The following is a 24,284-nucleotide window of genomic DNA, read 5'->3' as shown; positions in this document are numbered from 1 at the left end:
GTTTCTCTGGGTGTATAGAGGGCCCTCTTCATAGTGTTTTTAAACAGTTTTTTTTGGGTATCCCCTAGTTTCCAGTTTCTGTTGTAGGTTGCTGGCATGGATCTTGCATTCTCTTGTTTCCATGCAGTTTCTGCAGATCCTGAAAAATTGCCCATATGGCAGGTTATTGCGTAAGTTCTTTGGATGGTGGCTGTTGTAATGTAAAACAGTGTTCCTATCTGTTTCCTTTTTGAAGATAGAGCATTTCAGCAGATTGTCGGTGATGCTGAGGCATATGCATAAGGCATATGAGTGTCCCTGCTTCCCCAGCTTTCACGGGACACAGGTAAGGCTAACAGCATAGCCGACCACTCATTTGATTACAAGCGCTCCATTCGGCTTGCGAACTCAAAGGTATACACTTTGACATTTCACACAAGACTACAATTTACGATCAGTCTCCCGTTGCCACATACGTCTCCATGGTAATGACAACACAGATGCCTCACCATATGTGCATGCGCGCTACTAGGCCACAGGGCGTTCGCACATGCGCGCATGGCACGCCAACAGTACAGCTCCATGGGGGCGTGGCTTGGACGGCCATGTAAGAGGTCGCACTCTGGAGGAGCTCCGCTGATCCTGTTTTGATCCTGATGGAGGGGTACGTCCACGGGGGCCGGCCGACGTTGGAAATCGATGTCCAGGTGTGTGAATGCCACCACCACATCCTGTGAAAGTTTGGGACGTTCAGAAGGCTTAGAAACCGAAATAATTGTGATTGACTGGGACGAGCCCTGAGCAGGCGGACAAGACAAAATGGCGGCGACACGTTGCGAACACCGAGGATCATGAAGTCAGTGTCGCGATCACGAGTGCTGGACCTTTGCGTCCCTTTGCTCGGAGACTAAAACACATGAGCGCCTCCTAGGACGCACGGTGGCCCAACGAGCGGGAGTGCCGAACGGATGTGGCTGAAACGATAGGACCGTGGGCCTGGTGGTCGGAGTGCTCCGGGCGTGTTGGATGCCCCATGGTGTGGTGGGTCAGGCTTTGGACGTCGGGTGGCGTGACTCTCTCTCAGTGACTGGCGGGACAGGCCCCCGCCCGACTCATACAACATTATGACCACGAGAGGTGTGAAACCCAAGGCCAAACAGCCCACGATGGAGGCTTACGCCAAGTCCCCCCAAGGGGCGGAAGGAGGCAAGATCAAAGAGACCCCCGTGACGACCGCTGAGTCACCTGGCAAGATACAGGAGGTGCTGGCGGCGATTGCGGACTTAAAAGTGTCATGGGAGACCAAGCTGGGCCTCGCCATGAAAGAGCTACAGGAAGGCTTAAATCTCAAGATCGGTGCCGTCCAGGAGGAGGTGAATCTGCTTAGGCTGGATGTGAGGGCGGTCTCGGAACGCGCGGGGGCCATCGAGAAGGAGACGGCCACGAACACAGCAGATTGCGCTGCTCATAAAAAGGAGCTACACGCCCTTGTGCAACGGGTGGGCAACCTGGAGGACAGAGCGGAGCAGGCGGAGGGACGTGCCAGATGCAACAATATCCGTATTGTGGGCCTACCTGAAGGAACTGAAGGGCCAGACCCTACGGAATTTGTGGAATCCATGCTTTTGCAGGAGATTACCGGCGGGGTACTGACCCAGGGGTTTGCAGTTGAGAGAGCTCATAGGGCCCTAACCAGGAGGCCGCCTCCCGGGGCCCCCCCCGCGGCCGGTGATCGCGAAAATTCTGAACTACCGTGATCGCGAAAAGATTCTTGAATTCTTTCGAAAAGGGGGAACGATTGACAGAGGATCGGCCAAGATTACGGCCTACCCTGACTACACGCTACAAGTACAGCGGAGTCGGATGCACTTCGGAGCGGTGAAAAGGAGGCTTCGTGAAGCTGGCCATCGCTATATGCTACTCTACCTGGCCAAATTGAAAGTCTTCTACAGAAGCAGATCCCTGTTTTTCGAAACACCAACTGAGGCGATGGACTGGCTAGACGCGCTGGGCAGTCCTCAAGAATCAGGCATTCAGGCAGAGACTACGGAAGATAAGTAGCTTATGGCTGGGCCGCCTGGGGCAACGGGGCCGAGACATTGGGACTTGAATATAGTCATTTGTACGATATGTGATGCGTATGATGTGGTACAGACTGGCTGGCCCGTGGGGCGTGCCCACCCGTGGTCACTTGATTGGGAGCTCCAAGAGGCTTCCTTTGTCCCCAATAGTAACATATCTAGTTAGTTAGGTCGCTGTTAGATCGGCGACGCCCCGCGGGGTCCTATTCCTTGTAAACGGGATAAGACCAGACGCGGGTGGGCCTGAGATCCAGGGATGGAGCTGGGCTATTGTTGGGATGGGAGGGGTTGTTTGCTGTGGTGTGTAGTTGGGAAACAGGGAGGGGGGATAGGGATCAGGGGCGGAAGAGCCGGCGGAGTGTTAGACCAAGGGGGTATTGTGGGGAGGGCGGGGCCGAATACAGACCAAACCGATGGCATCGGATAGTCTTCGCATAGTTACCTGGAATGTCCGAGGCCTCAATAGTTACCTCAAGCGAAACAAAGTCATGCTATACCTGAAGAGGATGCGGATAGACATAGCCCTGCTACAAGAGACCCACCTCACCAGGGAGAAATTGGAGGTGGTTACGAGGAAGTGGAAGGGCAAGGTGGTGGGTGCCACATACTCGGCGTATGCTAGAGGGGTCATCACCTGGGTGGCGCCGCATGTACCGTTCCGGGTGCTCGACTCGATAGTGGACCCGGAGGGTAGAATGGTGGCGATAACAGGACTCCTGGAGAACAGGGAAGTACACATCCTCAACCTGTATGCCCCCAATCATGATACTGCAGCCTACTTTAGATCCCTCTATGGCAAACTCGGCCCCTTGGTAGGGGGCGTGATGGTGTGGGGAGGGGACTTCAATTGTGTCTTAGATCCCAAAATGGACCGGTCCGCAGACACCAAAGGGAAAATGTCGCTGGCGGCCAAGGCGCTCGGGACATTGCTAAGAGACTTGAGACTGGTGGATGTGTGGAGGAGACTCCACCCCACGGAGAGGCAGTATTCGCATTATGCGGCGCCATACGACTCATATACGAGATTGGATTATGTGTTTGGAACTGCCGAGATAGCGGGCGAAATAGTGGAGGCGGAATACAAAGCTCGAGTATTGTCGGACCATTCGCCCATGGTGGTAGAGTGTCGACACCAACCCCCTAGGCCTCGGGTCCCCACATGGAGACTCCGGGCGGAAGCACTCCAGGATGAGGGTTTCCGGGAGGACCTGAGGGTTGCCATCGGGGAATACTTCGAGATAAACACGGGTAGTGTGCGTTCTGCGGGAACTCTGTGGGAGGCCTTTAAGGTAGTGGTGCGCGGAGTGGCGATCTCCAAATCCAAGGAACTTCAAGGGGGTATCGAGAGGGAGCTTCAGGACACCGAAAGGGAACTGGAGAGCCTGGCTCGTCTTGAGAATGCCACTCAGGTAGACAAGACTAGGATGAGAGACCTTCAGGTGGCGTGCAGCGCTCTTTGGGACCGACTATGTAGACTGAACCATAGGAAATACACAGAGAGGCTGCACGCGGGGGGCGACAAGCCAGGCAGACTGTTGGCCTGGCTGTACAAGAGTGAGTCCCCCCGAGTGGTTATCCATGAGATCCGTGGTGAGGACGGTGGTCTTCGCAACACTCAGGATGGGGTGAACGAGGAATTCCTCAGGTTCTACAAACGTTTGCATGAGGACACTGGGGAGGACAGGAGCCAGGACATCCTGAACACACTGGAAGACATTGGTCTGCCCACCCTAGACGACCTGGAGCGGGAGGAACTGGACGCCCCTATCACCTCTGATGAGCTGGAGGTGGTGATCCGGGGCCTCCCCACGTGCAAGGCACCTGGGGCGGATGGCCTGCCCGGTGAGTTTTACAAGGTGTACGTGCAGGAGCTGCTGCAGCCTCTGCTGGCCTTGTTTAACGAGGCATACGAACAGGGAGAACTCCCGTTGTCCCTCCGTGAGGCCATGATTGTTCCATTACTGAAACCAGGCAAGCCGGCTGTTGAGTGTGGATCTTATAGACCTCTGTTCTTGCTAAACCAGGACAGCAAAATACTCACGGCAGTGCTGGCCAACAGGTTGAAGAAAGTGATTGGCAAGCTGATCCACCCGGATCAAACGGGATATGTGCCAGGCAGGAATATCAGTGATAACCATAGGAGGCTGCACCATGTTATCGACCATACTAAGAATGACACGGGCGAGATGGCGGTAGTGTCGCTGGATGCGGTCAAGGCCTTCGAATCAGTGAGATGGCCTTGGCTGAAAGCGGCCCTGCAGGGATACGGCGTGGGCGCTGGTTATATCAGATGGGTCCAGTTGTTATATAGCAGCCCGGTGGCTAGGGTCAAGACTGGGGCCACAGTCTCGGATGCCTGGCAGCTTAGCAGGGGGACCAGGCAGGGATGCCCTTGGTCACCCATGCTATATATACTTGCGCTGGAACCGCTGGCGATATGCCTGCGGCAACAATACGGTGAGGTGGGCATTAACACTGCCAGCGGCAGCCACTTAACATCTCTCTATGCGGACGATATGCTGTTGTACCTCCGCTACCCGGAGGAGAACCTGCAGTACGTACTGGAAGTACTGGATCATTACGCTGTCCTCTCGGGCATATCAGTGAACCCCAGGAAGTCTAGCCTGTTCCCTTTGGGCGGGTACAAGGACGTCCCGTTGGAGAGGTTGCCTGTGTTGCCAATACCATGGCGGACCGACACGTTTAGGTACATGGGGGTAAATATTTACCACCGGACTGAGGCGGTGCACAAGCATAACACAGAGAAAGCCATAGAGGGGGTCAAGAACAGCATGACATTCTGGTCCAGATTGCCCCTGTCCATGATGGGGAGGGCGGCTTTGCTGAAAATGGTGGTCCTTCCCAGACTCCTGCACTTCTTCGTGAACGTCCCGTATTTGATCTCTAAAAGCCTATTTGTACGACTTCATAGTATGTGTAGGGGCTTCGTGTGGGGTAACTCCAGGAATAGGGTGGCCCTGTGGAAGCTTCAGAACCCGTGCGAGAAGGGGGGTATAGGCTTGCCCAACTTCGAACTATATTATCTGGCGGGACAACTGTTGTATGTGGCCAGGTGGTTGTCTGATGAAGATTCGGCGGAATCTAGGTTGCTGCGTGATGATGCGGCCCCATATTTCCTGAGAGAGGTGGTGTGGCTACAAAGGAATAAACTGACGGGAAGAGGGTGGCTATTGAGGTTGGGATGGGAGGTCTGGCACAGAACATGGAAATTGATGGGGGAGTCAGAACCACTATCTTGGCAGGTCCCGCTGGTGGCCCTGTGTGAAAACGACACCCAACTGTTTCACTCTGTCCGCAGGCATTGGGAGCCGGTGGGCCTGGCCACGCTTGGGGATATATGGAGAGAGGGGGAGGCGCTGGACTTTCAAAAGTTGCAGGATGAGACGGGGGTGCACAGAGGCCATTACATCACCCATGCTAGGCTAGTAAAACGTGTAAGAAAGAGATGGCCGGAGACGGCACTGGCAGATGATCCTGAGGCCACCCTTGAAACTATGTATGATGTCTCAGAGGGTGGGCATGAAATATCACGAATATACGAACTCCTCAGTACGAAGGCTGGGAAAGAGTTGCCCCAACTGAGGCATGAATGGGAAGAGGAGATGGGTGAACTCATGACGGAGGGTCAGTGGAAGAGGGTCCTGGGATATCATAAAAAGGTGTCCAGAAATGCACGGCTCCAACAACTCCAGTTTTACATTACTCACAGGGCCTACCTGACTCCCCAGAGGATCGCACGGTTCGGAGGCTCGATTACTCAAAAATGCCCCAGGTGTGGGGAGGTGGAAGCTGGGTTGCTGCATATGTTTTGGGCCTGCCCGGAAGTGTATAGATTTTGGGAGGAGGTCAAGATGAAGCTCGCAAGTGGGGGAGTGGTGTTGGACGTGGGATCTGCCTGGTCATGTATGCTTGGGATCTTCCCCAGGCCCAGACACTTTAGGCATTTGAGCAAGCTGAGGGACCTGGCATATGTTCTGGCCAAACGCAGGATTGCCATGAACTGGAAATCGGCTAGCAGGCCGAGAGTGGAACTATGGTGGGCGGACATTATGAGGTGGGCGGAGGCTGAATCCGTGGTCTGGTTTGAAGCGGTCACTAGAGGGGGCGAGGAGGAGATAGGGCCCTTGCTGGCCTGGCGACAATTGGTGGCCTCTATGACCAACCCACAACAGGGCTTGGACGACTCTGAGAATTCTGAAGATGTGCCTACGGACAATGTTTCTCCTGACGGTGCCCCGACTGAGGATGCAAGGGAGCCGGCTCTGGCTTGATGGGGGGTGGGGGGAGTTTTCCTTTTTTTTCCTTTTTTTTTTTTTTCTCTTTTTCCTTTCTCGTATTTTCTTTTGTGGTTTCTGTAAATAATTAACAGTTGTATTGTGGTGTGTGTTGTTTGTTTTTCTAAAATATAAAATCAATAAAATATTTAAAAAAAAAAAAAAAACAGTACAGCTCCATTTTAGCCAGGCACCCGGAGCTTCCACACATTGCGGCGAACCTCGGAGCGCCTATCCACATTCTTTTGCAAGGTGAGCACGAACCTTTCTGACTTGTAGGCATACACCATCAGCCTCTCTCGCCCCCCACACAGAGCACCTTGGTGCTGTCTTAACTTGCCTAATTTTGAAATTGCAACAGTGTTTATTCCTTTTAAGTTTTGACTTACAATAACCGGAACGTCAGTGATCAACGTGGAAAAACAATTTTTTAGGACCACGATCAAGGACCACACCAAATTTCCTTCACTTTTCCATGGACATCGACCAGTCTCTTTTGGTCTTGGACCAGTCCCTTCTGGTCATTCCACAAAAAGCGCTAGGCACAGACAGACTCAACTCTTTAAAGTCTGACTACCACCGCCAGGGCACACTACTAGCACCAGGCGCCAAAATAATTTTTCAAGCTTCACTGGCCCATACTGCTTGGACTAAAAAAAAACAGATACTAAATGCAGTACTTTACAAAATAAGAACTATGAGATTGAGAATCATATGAAGTAATATTGTGTTGATCTCTAGCTCCTTTGAATTTATGTATATGCACATCAAACAGATATGTGACTTGCCTGTCTTCTATATTTGTGACTTGCCTGTCTTCTATATTTGTAATTAATTGCATTGTGCTCTGTCCACTATTTTGCACATTGTCACTATTTTGTATTGGTTGTTATGTTTAAAATAATCATGATTTTTTTTACATTTTTTGAGAAAAAAACAAATACAAAGCTACATGATTAGCCAGAATAATAAAAAGGCTTATGTAGACTTATCTCAGAAGGTGGTTGTTTCTTCCTCCAACGCAAGTATTAGTTACTGCTGTTCAGGTTTTTCAGGAAGGTGTGAATCATGACTGCAAGAAGTTATTGCGGACTTTAATTTGTGAGGACAGGATTACCCCATGTTTATGTGGTTAATACTACTGGCAAGGCCTTCTTCCTAGGGAGGGGGGTCAATGGGTGTTGTCCAGGGGACGTGGCAAAGCAAGATGTAAATGCATTACGTCTTGTACTACCGATCTTCCCAGTCTACAATGACCCCCCTTCATCCCCAAATATGTTCTGCTGGGAGAGTCCACTAGTAACAGACTTATGTTATATGGGTTGTTAAAGTGAAAGGGCACAGACTGGTCCTTCAAGATTGTTGCATCTTTCGCTGACAGAAGTAGCAAGAGTGCAAAAGAGTTGCAGGCCATGAGCCCTGATGGTTTTGTCTCAATGTTGAAGTTCGTCAAATCTGGTCTATCTGATAGAATGGGAAAATCCAATGTACCAAACAGGTGGTAATCTGACATGCCACGGCTTATCACAACTCAAACGTGACTGTGTACTCCACTGGCAGATAGGGCAGTGTTCTTAAAACCAGTGCAACATGGCCACATGTCATCACACCACTTCAAGCTATTCTTCACATACACTACAAGTGATCCGTGTATACCCACACCTTCTCAAACTTGCATAAGTTAATGTTTCGCTTGCCTTACTTTGAGATATGAAGAAAATAGCTTGGATGTTTTAAGCAATAGCTTTGTCAAGCAAGTACACTTTTAGAAGTTACTATAATTGGGCAGCTCTAGACCTGCTACTGTTTCGACTGTCCAAAGACCTCCACGTTTCTATATTCCTTGGGGTCCTGGTCCGCCATCACTCACACTCGCTCATGGTCTTTTCCCTGATCATAAATAACACACCCTCCTAGACCTGGTCAGCTCACCGTTTGCAGAAGGCAGATGTTTTCACGTAGAGACCCAATGCAGCCACAGAAGGTTAGGAGGAACATCAGGACGCCCACCACGATGAGGAGGAGGGCCGGGTCCACGGCCAGGCAGGCCATGGCAGCTTCTGTGAAGGAAAGTGACATCAGCCAGTGAGAACTCCAGCGCAGTACCAAGTGTGGAGGTTAATGCAAGTCCAGGTAGCAAACAGTGGTGTACTGGCCTTCAGGGACCTCTGGATATTGGGGCTCTTTAGTGCGAGTACCATGCTTTTATTCTCCCCTTCCCCTCTATACCGGCCACCATACCACCTTCCTTCAATTTCTCCCCATCCCTCACAACCCCTTGAAGCAAAGAACGTGCTATAAAGCTCCCAGTGTGTTATTCCTCACTGTTAACACAATTATAATGTCAGTTTATTGTTAGATTGAACTACTTTGTATTCTCTATAAAGGGACAAATGTATTTTAAGATACTCTCTCTATTTGGAGCCCCTTTTAAAAAACTCACTTGGGCAGAGAACTCCCACAAACCCAACTTATAGGCGTTTTGCTTCATCGTAACATTCATCGTCATGCAATATGGGGGTCATTGGAAAAACATTTCCCACACCCCTTCTTGTTCCCATTCCACCCTTGGTAGCAAATCTTCACAATCTCGGGCACCCTGAGTTCAGAGCACAGAGGTAACACCATTACAGCCACTCAGTTTCAAAGAACCTCCCGAGCAAGGGCGGTGCTCCCACATGGGCACAGTAAGGCACCCAGATTCAAGAGTCCAAGCTAGGTCAGGCAGGAACACCAGGAAATCCTGGGTAGCGAGTTTCAAGAGTTATTCACAAGCCAAGGAGAGAAACACCACTGCCTCAGGTGTGCGTGCCAAGAACATCAGAAAAGCGAGGAGTGCCAGCTGTGCACTCCCAGTACAAAGTTCATTGGACCCCAGGGAGGTACATGCCACTCAATCGTGGCATCCTGAGCCAAAAGTGAAGCATATGTCCAGCGAAAAACCACAGGGATACATAGAGGTCATAGGCAAACTCATATCTAAGTGGATCCCACTCTTCAAAACTCATCCATTGCAGCCAGAGTCAAGAACTTGCATCAGACGAGGGCGGGGGTAGCCCTTCATTTTCCGGGTCGCACTCTGGGTAAATTGTGCCCACTTAAAGTAAATACGAGCAGTTTAAAACATTTCTTTTTAAACTACATTTTGAAAGGGGGAAATGGGTCAATGGAGAGGTCAGAGGGGTAGTAAGAAGTACATAGAAAGCCAAGGGGGGAGTTAAGTTCAAGGCAAAGGGCTTGGGTAGGATAAATAACCCCAGGTGATGAATCAGATGGTGTCATCACTCCTTTGCCACAGGTGACCTCTCCCCATGTGGCCAGGGCACGGCAGATGTTTCCTGATCCTGAACATGGGGGCAGCTATATGAGGGAGGATCAGATGGGGGGAGGCATCCTGCAAGGGAGTGACATGACATCAGACGAGACATGGTATCCCCTTTTTCTTTTTAGGGATACCCCCTTCATTCCCCATACCTTAATGGCATATTGTCATAACTTCCTTCACCCACCCATGGAAGCTGTCAAGAATACCTTCCCATGAGCGGTCTATGAGTCACCAAAACTGACTTCCCTTTCCATGAATGTAAAACTACTGTGATGAGAAAGCCGAGTGGAGCAATGAAGATTGATAAATTCTAGAAGCACAAGCAGCGCTCTAGTGGTTGCAAGGGCATAATTGGTGCTGAAACATTTAAAACACTGAACCAGCTGACAGGAGGGAGTCGTTAGCTAGTATAATCTTGTCCACTCGGTACTGACTGAGGGACCACTGTTGATGGGAAGACCATGGAGGCAACCAGCTCACAGAGAAGGCAAAGAGAAGAAGACTGCAGGCAGGGGTCGACTGGCCTATGGGGACCTCTGGAGATTTCCCGGTAGTCCTGTGCAGTCAGTGCCTCTTTTGTGTGTTATTTCCACATTTTCTCATAGGAAAAGGGTTGGGCTTGCTGAAAATGTGCAATATGGGACCACTTTGAACATTGTTTCCAGGGTCTCTTTTGGTTCCCAGTCAACCCCTGGCTGCAGGAGCCGGTTCGCTGCAAGAACGCCATGGGAGGAAGAGAAGGGAAGACTTCCTGGCGTTCAAGGGTACCGGAGAGCAGCAGCCACACTGCTCGAACACGGAGAAGCGCATAGCAGGCAAATGGGAGCCACTAGGGATGCGGAAGCCACAAAGAGGTTGGCAAACCCGGCGAGGAGGAATGGGACGCCGAAGAGCCACTGTATGCTTACCGCGGGAGAACCGAAGCATGCCACAGACAACCGGTGAGTCCACAAGAGGGAAGCTGGGACACCGGGGCACATCAGCAACCCTACCAAAGGCAAATAAGAATAAATGAAGCATATACGACAGCATGTGAGACTTGTTATTTCCAAAAGAGAAATAAAGGAATGAATACAAGATATTGTCAAGTTTGCAAGTGTGTCAAGTGAAGCACACGAGAACGCCCTGGCAGGAAAGTTTACCAAGCAAAGTCAAGTTGGTAAGTGTGTAAAGTAGATTACATGCGTAAGCGCGGATATGAGGATAAATCGGGTATAGCCAAAGACTGATGAAATTACATTAAAAAGAAGAAGAAACCTGGCAAGGGAATAAACCAGGTCTCCTACGAAATTAAGACTAACAGCCAAGTTGTTTACTATAAAAACTATTTTTGCTGAACAGAAAGTCTAAGGAAGACGCCTACCATTAGGAGCTTGGACATCTATGAGAGGAAACCCTGGGGGAGGCAACAATCCCCTAGAACTGTGTAAGCCATTCAATTGGGAACTTTTGGTGTTAGAATTAATTACCTGTTCCTTTTTTTTCCGAACATTTTTGTACACTTTTTAAGGCCAAGACATTACCCTTTTCATCATAGAAATTATTTCTAGAATGTGAGAGCCAGAATAGAACTTTCAACACAGGACATTTTGCTTTGAACATCTTGACATCGGACAGACCCTTAGTTTTGGTTTAGGTAGGGAAATACCTCTTAGAGTAAGGACAAGGTCTTTTCCAATCCCTTTTTTGTTTCAAATAAAAGTCTATAGACAAAACTATGAACTCTGTGTCTGCGTCTCATTCCTCGATCCTTATCCAAGCATAACAATGCAGATGTTGATGTAAGTGACTCACAGAGAAGCTTTAGGTCAGGCAAGGAGTTGCAAGGGTTTTGGAGGGGTTGATAGAGAGAAGTTGAAAATCGGTATATTCAAAAGTGGAGCATGTGACATCCGAGAGGAGCAAGAGAGCAGTTGTGAGTGCCTCATTGATAGGAAACCACACTCCACCGCAATTCTCAACAGGCCAGAGAGAGTGGGAGAAGGTAGCAGAGACAGTGTGGAAAGCTGCTGCTGTAGCACAGTAATGACGGTAGATCCCGATTTCTGTAATAACAAGAAGTTAAAGTTGAGGGTAAAAAGAGTCAAAGTGGACAGTAATGTGGGAAGGCTTAATACAAAGGGATTATCCATTCCAGAGGCCAAGTGAAAGAGAAGTAGCCGTTGTGCGGTGGACATGGGGGAGTAGATGAGATTGGAGATCCTTGGAGAACAGGAGTATCGCATTTGCGGGGGTAGAGTGCAGGTGGAGAGGAGAGGAGGGAGACAGGTAGAGGAGAAAGTGAGGTAGAAGATGAATCAAGTTTTGGCATAAGGTTACAAGAGAAAGGGAGGAACAGAATAAGTGCAAGGAAGAGGGAGCAAGCTCAAGGTGCATGATGGATGGTAAAAGAAGTAGGCAAGTGAATCCCAAGGGGGAAGGCGGGTGTGTCAGTCAGTGCGTCTTGAAAGGGGTGGAGGGAAAACATTGCGTGGAAGGAATATGTAAAGGTTTCGAGTTGGGCTAGAACAGGGCTCTAGGCAACCAACTGGCAGTTAGCAGGCCCACACCAGGGATTCTCTTAGTTCGAGTTAATAACAGCTCTGCAGTGAACAGAGAGACATAGGGTGACAAGATCTGTGTATTGGGTGAGCGCGGCAAAGAAGTGTTACTAACGCAAGTTAATTCTGGCTTGAGCAGGGGTTCTGGCCCTAGGCACTTTCTTGCTATAACAGAACCAGAGTTGTACTTTGCTGCTTATATCCTTAGTTGTGGATGCCTAGGCTATAGGCCCAGGGGATACTCAATAACAAGTGAGGTAGCGCTTCATATGTCCTTCTGGGAGCCATTCAGAATGCCAACAATGGATTACAGCCTTCCATTATACCCTCATATTGCCCTTTCCTGCCACACTCGGAAGCATGTATTCCTTTCTCTTACTTCAGACCCTGATGTATCAATTGCTAACCTATGTACAACATTAGTCATCGAAATGTTTTCTATAAAAATAATCGCAAAAAACATTAGAGTTGGAAGCTCACATTTTAGTTCACAGAAAGAATTGTAGCTCACATACAGGGACATTTTAACAATAGGAGCTACGAGGAAGGTGCAGTGCAGATGCAGGACACAGATCAGTCTAAAAGGACACGGACTGTATGAAAAAAGATCTGTTTACCTTAGATTAGAAGCCTCAAAGCACAGATACCGGAGACAGGGTGGACGCAACAAGGAAGGTACACATGCCTTAGCTTAGCCCAAGGATGCTGATCAGAAATATGGATTAGAGCTACTAGGAAGGTGTACGTATCTGAACAGACAAAGTCGAAAAGGGCTGTGGTTATCAAGTACTGTGTGAGAGACAGGAAAAAATAACTTGTGTACACTATATGGATGGTCACTATTATTAAACTTGAGGAAACACTTTAGCCAGTTAAAACATGAGAAAGGCTTTTTTTTAAGGAACATACCCTGAGCACCAAAACACTTACGGATTGACAATCAAGAAAGATTTAGGGGTTGGCAATATTGACATGTTAGATGCTGTGAGCGTATGTACATTACCCAAGAGTAATAGGTCGGGCTAAGCCTTAATGCTGGGATTGGAGCCCATTCTTTCTAGGCTCCTGTCGTACAGCAGGGGGCACTTACATACACCACTGCCGCTGTAAGTGCTGTATGCAGGTACTAGAGCCCTATGAGCTGCTATTAGTTTCCATGTTTGCGGTGTGGCTTTAATCATCGGCTCTTTGGGGGTGAGGGTGTACCGGGCCAAAACCTTCCCCAAAGGGATTTCCAGTCAGGGGCGGTCTCTTGTCTGCATAGCCCTACTGCTTGGAGTTGTCTGACTGTATTTTCCCCTGGATTTGTTTCTGCTGCTGGTCCAGCTTGTGGGTGAGGGGAGGGGGACATGGATTTTGGCAGCCCCCCCTCGACCGGTGACGGCGTTATGCACCCCAAAGGTAGATACTGCCTCATCAACCTCTAATATAATAGAGCCAAGTCAGCTGACGTGTGCTCAACTTTACAGGGTATCATGCAACAAGAGTCCAGTCGCTACAGATCAGATTTGACTATTGTAGCCCATGGGGACTTTAACCAGAATCGGATCAGGGGAGGAGCTCCACTGTGATAAGGAGGAGCAGTTCCATGGATTCTAGTACTTCAAATAATGCACGGCTACTATGGGACCCTAGGATTGAATCAGGCTATAGAGCGGACAACGGGAGGTTTCAATCCCAGTCTGCTAGTAATTTTACTTTCAACAACGACCGTTTGAGAAGTATTATTGATTATATTTTGGTTCCTATGTCAAGGTGGCACAGTATTAAAGGTTTTGATATCCTTGACCGATGTGACAGCGACCACTGTCCACTCTCCCTTCGAGGCTGCCAACTCAGTTGCCGCTACTGTTCCGTCTTTCCCCGCTCAACTGGAAAAAAACGCACCAAGGGGCGCGATTTGCGCTGGACGCCGGATTCAGCAACAGACTGAGGGAAGTTGTGAAAGCCACAAAGGACTATGTAATGATTTGTCTAAGCCCTAACACACCCCAATTGGTCCGTGGGGCTTTCTCTCCCTTTATTGCATCATGTGGGGAATTCATGAGAACTAAGAAATGCAAAGAACCGCATCAGCGGGGAATTCTAACTCCAGGCTTTCAGCTCCATGCAAAAGAAAAGAGAAGGCTATACTAGGGGCTCTTAAGGCGAACTGCCTGAACACGGTGACAATCGGGCAAAGGCGTATGCAATATAAACCTGAACTAGCCGCACAGAAGCGGGAGATCGCCAGGTGTCACCGGAAGCCCTGTGAGAGGCTGCCACCTGAAATTAAAATACTAGCTTTTGGGGATCATTGCAAAGTATTTGAACAGTTTACATTTGGGTTCTCACGACGTACCAGAAAAACGCACATTAAGGCACAAGACTGGGTAGATTACACCGCACTATATAACGCTGGCAGTGGTGGTAATGAAGTGATGTACACTGGCTCTGACAGCACGATTCTGGAACCTCTTTCAGTCAAGGAAGTCGAACTGGCTAATGGCCGGCAGAAATGACTTAAAGCACTTGGGGCGGACGTGGCAAATGGTTTAATTTTCTCGTTCCTGTAAACAGCTTTGGGTCCCTTTTCTTACCCAGGTCTTTAACGCAGTGCTGTCTATGGGATCTTTTCCAGTGAGATACGAATTGGGTAATACAGTTCCAATCTCTAAAAATGGGAATCAATCGCTCTGACGTTTTACGGCCCATCTAAATTATTCTCGGGTGTCATCATGAGGAGATTTGAGGAATCATCTTTTAACAACAATCTCCTATCCAACACACAGTTGGTATTCAGACCAGGAATGGGGACGATCAACCAGAGTATTAATGTTGACCTAATTATATCCAAGTATAGCACTATGCTGAGGACTCCTGTCTATGTAGCCTTTATGGATCAGAGTTCCACTTTTGACCACGTGGACAAGAGTCTCCTCTGGAGTTATTTGGCTGCTACCGGGTTTACTGAGAGTTCTAGAATCGCTCCATGCACAGTGTGTATCTGCTATGGTAATGATGGCGAGGTCAACGTCGGCATAGCTGTGAACAAAGGTGTCCGTCAGGGCTGTGTGCTGGCCCCAATGTTTTTTAACTTGTATGTTAATCATCTTCCTCCAGGTCTGGTTCAAACTGGGCACAGATGCCCCACATTGAGAGGGGCAGAAGTTAACGGTCCTGAGTTATGCAGATGATGCCGCCCTTTTAGCAAGACCACCCAAGTCCCTGCAGACACTAGTGGAAGACTACGTGAACTTTATGACCCACTTGGCACATCAATTCAACAAAGAAACTCTACGTTATGCGTTTTTCACTGAGTGGGCAGCATGACCCGAGGATCTATCTGTAGGACTACAAATTGTCCTTCTGTAAGCAGTTTGAATATTTGACGATTATCTTCAAAAGCCGGCTTACTTGGAAGGACAATATCTGTATGCTAGAAGATTAAAGATGAAACAGGGCACAGGCTGCCTTTTCACATTTGCTAGAATTCGGAATAACTCTTCAGGGCCAATTATGCGAACAGTCTATAAACGAAAGGGGGTGGGTACTTAAGGCAGCGAATATGGGGCACAGGCAAGCTTGCAGGGCTCCAATCTGAGGAAAATTCTTTTCTTTCCCCTCTTGAAGGTGCCTACTTCGACTGCTGCTTACCTTACATACCTCGAGACTGGACAGGGTTTTACATCGGACAACTTACTGCTAACACTCGTTGTTTTCTGGCACTCTGTGTGGAGCTTGGACACAGACTGCCTTAACATTTTTTGGCTGAAGCACATTATATCCTTGGGTAACTATCAAAGGACTCAGGTGTTAGCATACATTAAAAAGATCCTTGGACCTGTGGGTATGGGTTCCTGCTTTAGGATCAGCCCACTATCCCGATGTCAGCAATAAATACGATGCTTAAGGCGTGCTGGGCCAGAAACAGTAAGGATACACTCCCCCCGCTCCTCCTTCGTCAAGGTGGGATGGCACCTTACCTTGACTTTGTTACAAACCCATATCATAGGTCATCATAGTGCCAGGTTTAACACAGTACATGTTAACGCAGTAACTAATAGATGGACTTTTAACCTCAACCAGTGCAACCTGTTTTTGCAGTGCTGTTGAAACCCAGTCTCCTCTGAGAAAAGAAAAGAAGAGCTAAGCTTGAAGGACCAATTTGATCATATGGTTAAATGATTACTATAAATTGCTTGCTCATTATTTTACTGTTATGGACGTACCCATTGCTGTTTCTTTAAGAATGATTGATGTGTTCTGCTTTTATTATGTTTATATGCGTTTTATGAATTAGAACATATCCGAAATAAACAACTGTTCTTCACATGATAAACCCACATGATCATATTTTTTAAAAATCCACATAGAAACATAACGCATGAAAAGAGAATGATTGTAGCTTTTTTCTTTCCATTACAAATTTAAGTCTAAAATTCCAGGATGCCAACTGACACAAGCCTAAAATAATCTAGATCTGGGTTTACTGCTGTGTTTTAAAGTTTTAAACGCACCCAGCAGCAAAACACAAACTCATGGTCTGACATGGACCAGCTGATTGTTACGCAGGATGCAAATAACATTCGGAATTTTAGAAAAAAACTGACCGGCTTGGGTGTTAAATAAGCAGACCGGGAATGAAGATTGACAGAGGTCTAACATTTGGTTAGACCTCCCCTGAATAGAGCCCTGTTGAAAAAGTCCACCGGCTTGTTCTGGGGAAATCTTGTGGGGTGTCCAATGGGGTAGAGTGCCTCCAAAAGCTAGCAAATGATGGACCGGGGGATGGTATGGGGAGAATTCACTGGTCCCCCCCCCCACTCATAGCCTCAGTCTCAATGCAGGGGAAGGTTACATGGTGCCAACTCGGGATAGGGCCCATTTAAAAAGGAAGCCATTATTGTACCTGGGGAGCGGAGACCAGATGGGATCAGGAAAGCAGGTTCTGCCAAACACCAAAGCACAGTGTTTCCACTGAAGCTGGTAACTCTGTAAGAAGCGAGGAACAGTGGTCCTGTGGAATATAACATCTCCTGCCTGCTTAACCTGTCTCAGCTGAGTACAGGCTACAGAGGGGAAGAGAGGCACTTTAATTATTGAGAAGAAACTCATCATCCATCACCCAAGGCCTCCACTCCCATACTATTTGGAACAGATAGGCTAAGGAAGTATGTACTAGTGCAAAGTAGCACGTGACAACCAGAGAGGACCACCCCATAAGAAGAACTAGCCAGACCAAGTCCCAAATTAGAAATAGAAGCCATCCTCTATGGAGTGTTGGGGTCCACCAGAAAATACTTACACTAACTGCCAAGAGATACCAAAGTCCTCTGCCCCCAAAATCTGCCATTTTCTTGTATACTTGTAATGGGAAACAGCATCGTGCCAATGTCTTCCCCGGAATGGGTGCTGCACATCATCAAATGTATCTCCGGCTTGGAAAATAGAGTGTACAAGGTATCTTAGGCTCCTGGAGACAGAGACAGGAGGAGTGCATCGATGAAACTCAATATCCTGCCTTCGATGTTGCTACGTATGGCAGCATATAAGCCATTGATCAAAGTTCTACACCACAAGCATATAGTTTGTGGCATTCTGCGGATGCACCCTGTAGGCGAAAAAGAAAAATGGAGACTAGCTGAATCTAAAGTGAGAGGAGCAATAATGGTGCCTTGCTGGGCTTATGCGTTGTGTAGATTTCCTCCAACCATAAACAGAAAGTGTTGTATCCCTACCTTACCTGGAAAAAGCGGTCAAGCATATAAAGAGAGCTCAGTTTAGATCACTAAGTTCCGGTTTTAAAACCACACCAACCAATGTATTCAGCTATAATATCATAAACCAAAATGCCACGCGTTTATTTTTTCAACAGCAGTAACAACCAAGTGGGCTATTCTTTCAAAAACATACATCGATGCATTCATAAATGCAACTAGAAGCCTGTTGTAAAGGTAATGCATGTCCATAATTACATGTTCGACTGTTGGAAGTTATTCAGGGAATACATTACTGTTGAAATCTACATGGACAGACAGTAGTTCTTATTTTGGCTTGGCCAATGCTTGCTTTTGCTGGGTCACCACTCACCAGTAAGTCTGATTCAAGCAAAATTTCTGTTTAACCTACGTTACAACCCCCTGGGTTTTCAGCCGTACCCCCATCAGCAAAGTGTTTTACATTCTCCATCTGGATGGCTAGGCCCTTATCCAGCCACGAAAAAACCATTAGGGTTAATACAACAAAAGGTTCATGTGTTGGGAGACAGGCACACGCACACGCACACACACACACATCTTTGCATTCCAGTAGAATCACTTCTATGGTCATCCAGCTGATACAGTCATGAAGACCTCAGATGACAGATAGGTCTGCTGTCCAACTCCTTGGCTTCAAACTACACGAAATGTGCCTCCCCGTAGCGTCTGCAGTTAATGTAAACTCATACAAAGGGTCCGGTCAACCCTCTTATTAATAATGATTAGCTTAACAGAGGGGTCTCCGGTTGCAGTTCAAATAATTCATTATGCTAACACAAGATTGTGTTTCCATGTGTAAACGTTCAACAGAAAATAAGCAGACCATTTCATTTAGCATTATATGGTGCATTTTAAAAGCAGTTTTCACTATAACTTTATGATGCAGAGGTTTAGAATCAAGAGAATAATTGTTCTGAAAAGGTGAGCGTCTCATCTACAAATTGAGACTAAATAGGACATTATTGTTAATCAGTAATTGAAAAATTATATTAATACATTTGTTAGATTTCATCCCAAAATATCATGTCACAAATGCTTGAACTCGGCTGGACCATGCACATCTGGAAATCCTTATTTAGTGAATGAGAAAAATTCCGACTGGCAGATATGGGATAAAGTAGGATTCTGAGTCTTCAGTGTACATCCTCACCCTGCAACATGTGCAGAAATAGGATCAACCTATGAAATTAAGGGGTGGGATGTGTCGGAGATTCAACCTGTTAAACCAGCCATTGGAACGACTTTAGTAATTAAATGTTATGTCAATACGACATCCAGTTGTGCAGAGGCTTAAATACCCACTCATTTTCCCACACTCGGAGTGCTGAGCTGGCATAATATCGTGTGGTGAATGGGCCTTGTCCAGGGGGGGAAACTGAAGCAAATCTGAACCCCATAGGCAAATGAAGAGCAGTGACAAAGAGTCCTGACTGACTGGGGAGGTTACGTGGCGGCTGTGAGGTTCCAGTCTGGTTCTGTGGTTTAAGAAAAGTATAAAATGCCATATTCAATTAGAGGTATGTCCTCTATAATCTCCTCTCTGCTAAGTCCCTGAAATGGGTGGATCTGGGAGGGTGGCTCCATTTAGAGGGAATGGATTCTAAATAGAATGCTTTAATATGTAGTGAGAAATGTACATTTCTTTCTCACTCAATTCAAACCCAAGTGAGATCTGATTTAGTGCAGAACAAATAGCATTTTCCTGGCCTGGACACAGTGGCTGATAAACTAGAGCCACTAGAATGTAATAGCATGTTAGTCTGCAATGTATCCTGCCCCTGTATCCAAAGCCAGGCAATATTACAATTAAATAAGAACAAATAGCATGTTCCTGCATATCTCTGTGCTTTGTGCACAATGTAGAACAGATAGCATTTCTCAGTGCAGAAACAACAGACCTTATTAAACCCATGCCAACTAAAATCCTTCTCTGAGCGTTTTCACAGGAGAGTCTGACACTGGATTTGTGAAAGGGTATACTACTTCCATATTTCCATGATTGATAATTTCTGACCTGTAAAAAGCCATAGATGGTTCAAAAGACATATTGGGATGAAAATGAGTTTAGCATTTCCATAGAAAAAATACAATTTCAAATGAACAGTACACATTCCACCAATGACATTGTGTTGTACTTAGAGGACTCCACATTAGAGACACCCAAATCATCCAAGGGAATAGGGGGGAATAGTTCTTGTCCTTTCAGAAAATCAATCTTGTGTGGATACAATGGGGCTCATATTCAAGCTCCTTGTAACTCAGTGATGGGGAATCGTTGTGTACTGTGGTAAGTCAGAAGGAGTTGGACAAAGAGGTGGCATTTCAAACTCAAGGTTTTATTAAGATAATAAGAAAAGGACCTATCTTTCCTTAGAACTAGATTAAATTCTAACTCAGGTGCTCGTTGTCAGGGTGGTTGTCAAACTAAAGAATCAGTCCTCTGTCCAAAACCATCCTGCTCTGACCCTACCACTAATCAAGTGTATTCAGCAAACAGAAATGAAGTTAGGAGAATTACTCCCTTCTCCTGGTCCAACTGGTTCAGCCTTAAAGGTTGGTTTCTGATAAGCCCTTCTAATTCCTCTCAGAGGCTCCTATGGGCTTGATTAAATGTCCAACGGTTATTCTTCTTCAGCGTTATATATATTCTTGGAGTTTCCTTATCTTTTTCTTGGCTTTTGCAACAAGGGAGATCACTCCTGTAATGTCCCTGGCTTTTTCCACAAACCATCTGATGAGGGAGAATACTCCCATAAATCTTTAATCTTGATATATTTCTTGTGACTACTGTCATAAGGGAGATTACTCCTGAGATTCTCTCCGCTCTTGCCCAAACTCCTACCGGATTTCCGGTGGCTCCCGTTAACCTCTTTCTGGTGGGGAAGCATCACTGGTTGTTGGTCTCACCCTCTCTTCTTGAACGCTCTTCGCTTCTCTCTCCATTTGCTTCCCACTGCACTGTGCTGGCTCTGTGGATGTCTTGGCCTTTCGGTGTCAGTGTAGTTAAAGGATCGCATGGGCCACCTCTCTAAGGTCATGGCACCATCAATCTCTCTCCAGATTCGGCATCAGTCGGGTCGCCGTCTCACTGTGGAGTACTCTGCCAATCGTTCCGGGGTGTCCCGACGACCAAGGTTCAGCTTCTCCTGCCCACTTCCGTGTTCCCAGGTTTAAACCACCCGGGGCTGACAGGCTTCATGCCGGATTCTCCCTTCATCGAGTCCCTTCTTGTTTTTTATGTCCTTTAGCTGTGTCCTACCCAGCGCAATGCCATTGTCCTTCGTTTGTATCAATGGAGTATTCTTCATGCCTCCTTATTTATTTATTTTCCTTTTTGTATCATGCCACACACCCTTAGGTCTCAGGGTACACAGAAAACATGGCAAGAAGGACATCAAGAGAATCAAGGAGCAGGGGAGGACAGTGTCAACATCATCCATTTAGAGAATTTGATGAAAGAGATGGGTCTTCATTCTCTTTTTGAACTCACTCAGAGTTATGATCTATCCCAGATCGGGGGTGGGAGGGTAGAGCGTTCCAGGCTAGGGGAGCCTGGACATCAAATATGGAACCACTGAATCTGGCCAGCATGAATTTGGGTTGACACCGCGCGTGCACCGGAAGTGTCTGAAAGTGTCTTTGGCTGTTTGGCTGCCCTGCTCGTGGGTTGCAAGCACCATCTTTTCAGCCTGTTGTCTGGAATAGAAGTACGACGGCCGTCGGTGAGGAGAATCTGTGCCATGGGAACACTCCCTGATGTTTCGTCTTTGCTGATTTACCAAGTAAATATCAAAGTCTTCAATCATAGAGACTACTCTGGGAATGCCTCGGGGACTCGGTGCTCTGGGACCAACAAGTACTCTACTGCGTCTACTGTGCCTAAGTGAATTTGTTTTGTGACTAAAGTCCTGCTTTTCTTTTTGTTTTCAAAGCACTGTCTGTAGCCTGGCCTTCTGGACCCACAGCCTCGCCCCTATTTGGCCCGGCCACTGATTGTTAGTACCTACATCATCCCCGGGCATGCGCACCACGCATGCACATGAAGTGTCTGAAAGTGTCTTTGGCTGTTTGGCTGTTTGGCAGGGCTGCGGGTAAGGTGAAGGCTATGGGCCTTTATAGTTTAAAGTAAAATCACATTACTGCTTAGAAATATCTTTGTAAAAATATTTCTCTCTCCATATTATTTCTTGGATAGAAAGGAAAATACAGTAATTTCTATAGTCTGTGGTGTCCTCTAATCTGATCGGGTAGTATAATCTCTTGACAGGGTTTTGAAGAAGACTAAGGGTGAAAAATATACTTACAAAAGGACTAGTCGACTGACCAAACGAGAATCAATGGCAGAAGCACAGGCTTCTGACATCTTGTCTGCCCCCTCTTGTATTTACTCCGGTCCGCGGAACTATGAGAATGGCCCTCGCTCTTCCCCTCCCTCCAGCCCCACCGTCCTCTATGGACATTGCCATGCTGCACTTAAATGAGGGTGGGGAAGTTGGAGAAGAATCCATATTACTAATTGAAACTGGGGATGGAAACGATTTTAAATGTATGGAATCCCCTTTGCAGGGTAATGGTAACATTCTGGAGATGGGGGCCCCTTCACTAGAAATTGATAGTTCCCTACTTGCCCTGTCTCAATACCCCATAGATTGAGAGGCGTAATGGGAAATAACCCCGGCGCAGGCTCCGTTACGAAATGATGACCGGGAGAAGGGACCGGAGGACACTGCTTGATTCTAGTTGAATTGCGCACTCATACAACCCCGTTTAAGCATTTGATTTCAGCAGTGGAATTGCAAAAATGCACCCATGTTAATATTGGGAAAATATTATGTTCCTCAATTGGAACAAACACAGAACAAATGGGGGGGGAGAGGGACCCCCTGGATAAAAATGATGTTCCATTGTTAATAACGTCCACACAAGAGCTAGTAGAAAAGCCAATAAATTCAGTTGTCTCAATAGATAATGACTTTCAAAGGGGTCCAATGGGGGGATTGCTTGCCTCTCTGCTAACAAAACAAAAGACCCGCACATTAATCACAAAAATAAGTTAAAAAAATAATAACAAAATGAAGCCAGGGAAAGGGGCACACAAGAGCGCCAAAAATTCCTGGCGAAATAGGATAAAAGAAGATATTGTGTCTAAACAGAGTCAAATGGGGAAGATGTGATTATTTTTAAGGGGGCCGGGGACACCCTTGCGGCTGATTCCATTAAAGACAATCTGAAGAATAAGGCGGCCTTTACTGTCCCTAGAGGGTGTGCAAACGAAGGCCTTCCTTCATCTAAGACGGATCACATTGCCAAGGGTAGCCTATTTAACTTCTTCCTGAAAAAATCAGTCATCGATTTGACAAGGCCAATTGAAGTTAAAACAACCTCATAGGGATCGAATATCATCAATGAGGCCACTACAATTGTCCCATTGAGCACCAGCAAAATTCATCCAATCTATGAGGGTGGGTTTATTCACGACTCTGGGATCAAGTTACTAAGTGGAGCTGCTACGGGAGGACCCACGCTTTCTCAACCTGGAAACTTGAGGGAGCCTAGTGAATTTATTTCACTTACTCCACCGGGTGTCTTGGGCGACAGAGTGTGTGTCCAATTGAACAGACCGGGGCTGGAAAAACATCTAAACATGCATGCTCCACCTTGAGCAAGGGAGGGGGGGGGAGGTATGGTTTTTGTGATCAGGTTGTGGACTGCTGGTTTAAAACTGAATTGATGACTAAGGAGGGTGGGGATCAGGTGATGGTATGAGTGATAAGGAAAGTCATTAAGATACTGCTGGATGGACACAAAGAAGATCCGGTTGAACAGACCAGAATATGGAATACTCTAATTCAGGATACTGGAGGGATGGCCACCTTATTGGACAAACAGCGAGAGGTTTGTACTGCACAGTTGAGATCTCAGTCCAGACATGATATTAGTAAAACTTATAACACCATCAGGCCTGCTAGTGTGACAATGGATGGCCAGGACGTTAAAGCATCTATTTCTAAGAGTCCTTGGCCCCTAATCCAGCAATAGAGAGTGTAAGTAACTCTAGATTTTTTGATCTAGGAATGCAGTCAATCGTGAGACCTCCTTGTTATCCTGAGAACCTGAGTGTTTACATATGGTGGCCCGACATCACTAAATCGTGGTAGAATCCTGGCACTTTTTGGGTAAATTCCGAGTCTCTCACTGGTAACTTCTGGCAATATAAAAGTTGTGGACTATGTACACCCCACCAGATAATTTTTTACAGGTAGTTTTTTACTCCCGTACAATATTTGAGGCTGTTCTTAAGGAGGCAGACTCTTTTCATCGAT

The 24,284-nt window shown here is 47.1% G+C and overlaps 1 protein-coding gene across 1 annotated transcript in view; it reads right to left on the bottom strand.

The window, feature by feature from the left end:
* Window positions 1–24,284, bottom strand: part of TSPAN33 (tetraspanin 33) — a 350,655-nt gene that overhangs the window by 131,991 nt on the left and 194,380 nt on the right. Inside the window, exon 3 of the mRNA XM_069629578.1 lies at window positions 8,288–8,415. Within this exon, the coding sequence (XP_069485679.1) occupies window positions 8,288–8,415 (128 nt within the window). The remainder of the gene's footprint in view (window positions 1–8,287; window positions 8,416–24,284) is intronic.

This window comes from Ambystoma mexicanum, chromosome 12, assembly GCF_040938575.1.
Source record: "Ambystoma mexicanum isolate Mex_15411 chromosome 12, UKY_AmexF1_1, whole genome shotgun sequence".
Taxonomy (NCBI): Eukaryota; Metazoa; Chordata; class Amphibia; order Caudata; family Ambystomatidae; genus Ambystoma; species Ambystoma mexicanum.
The sequence above is the reverse complement of the archived record's forward strand: the minus strand, read 5'-3'. Positions and strand labels throughout refer to the sequence as shown.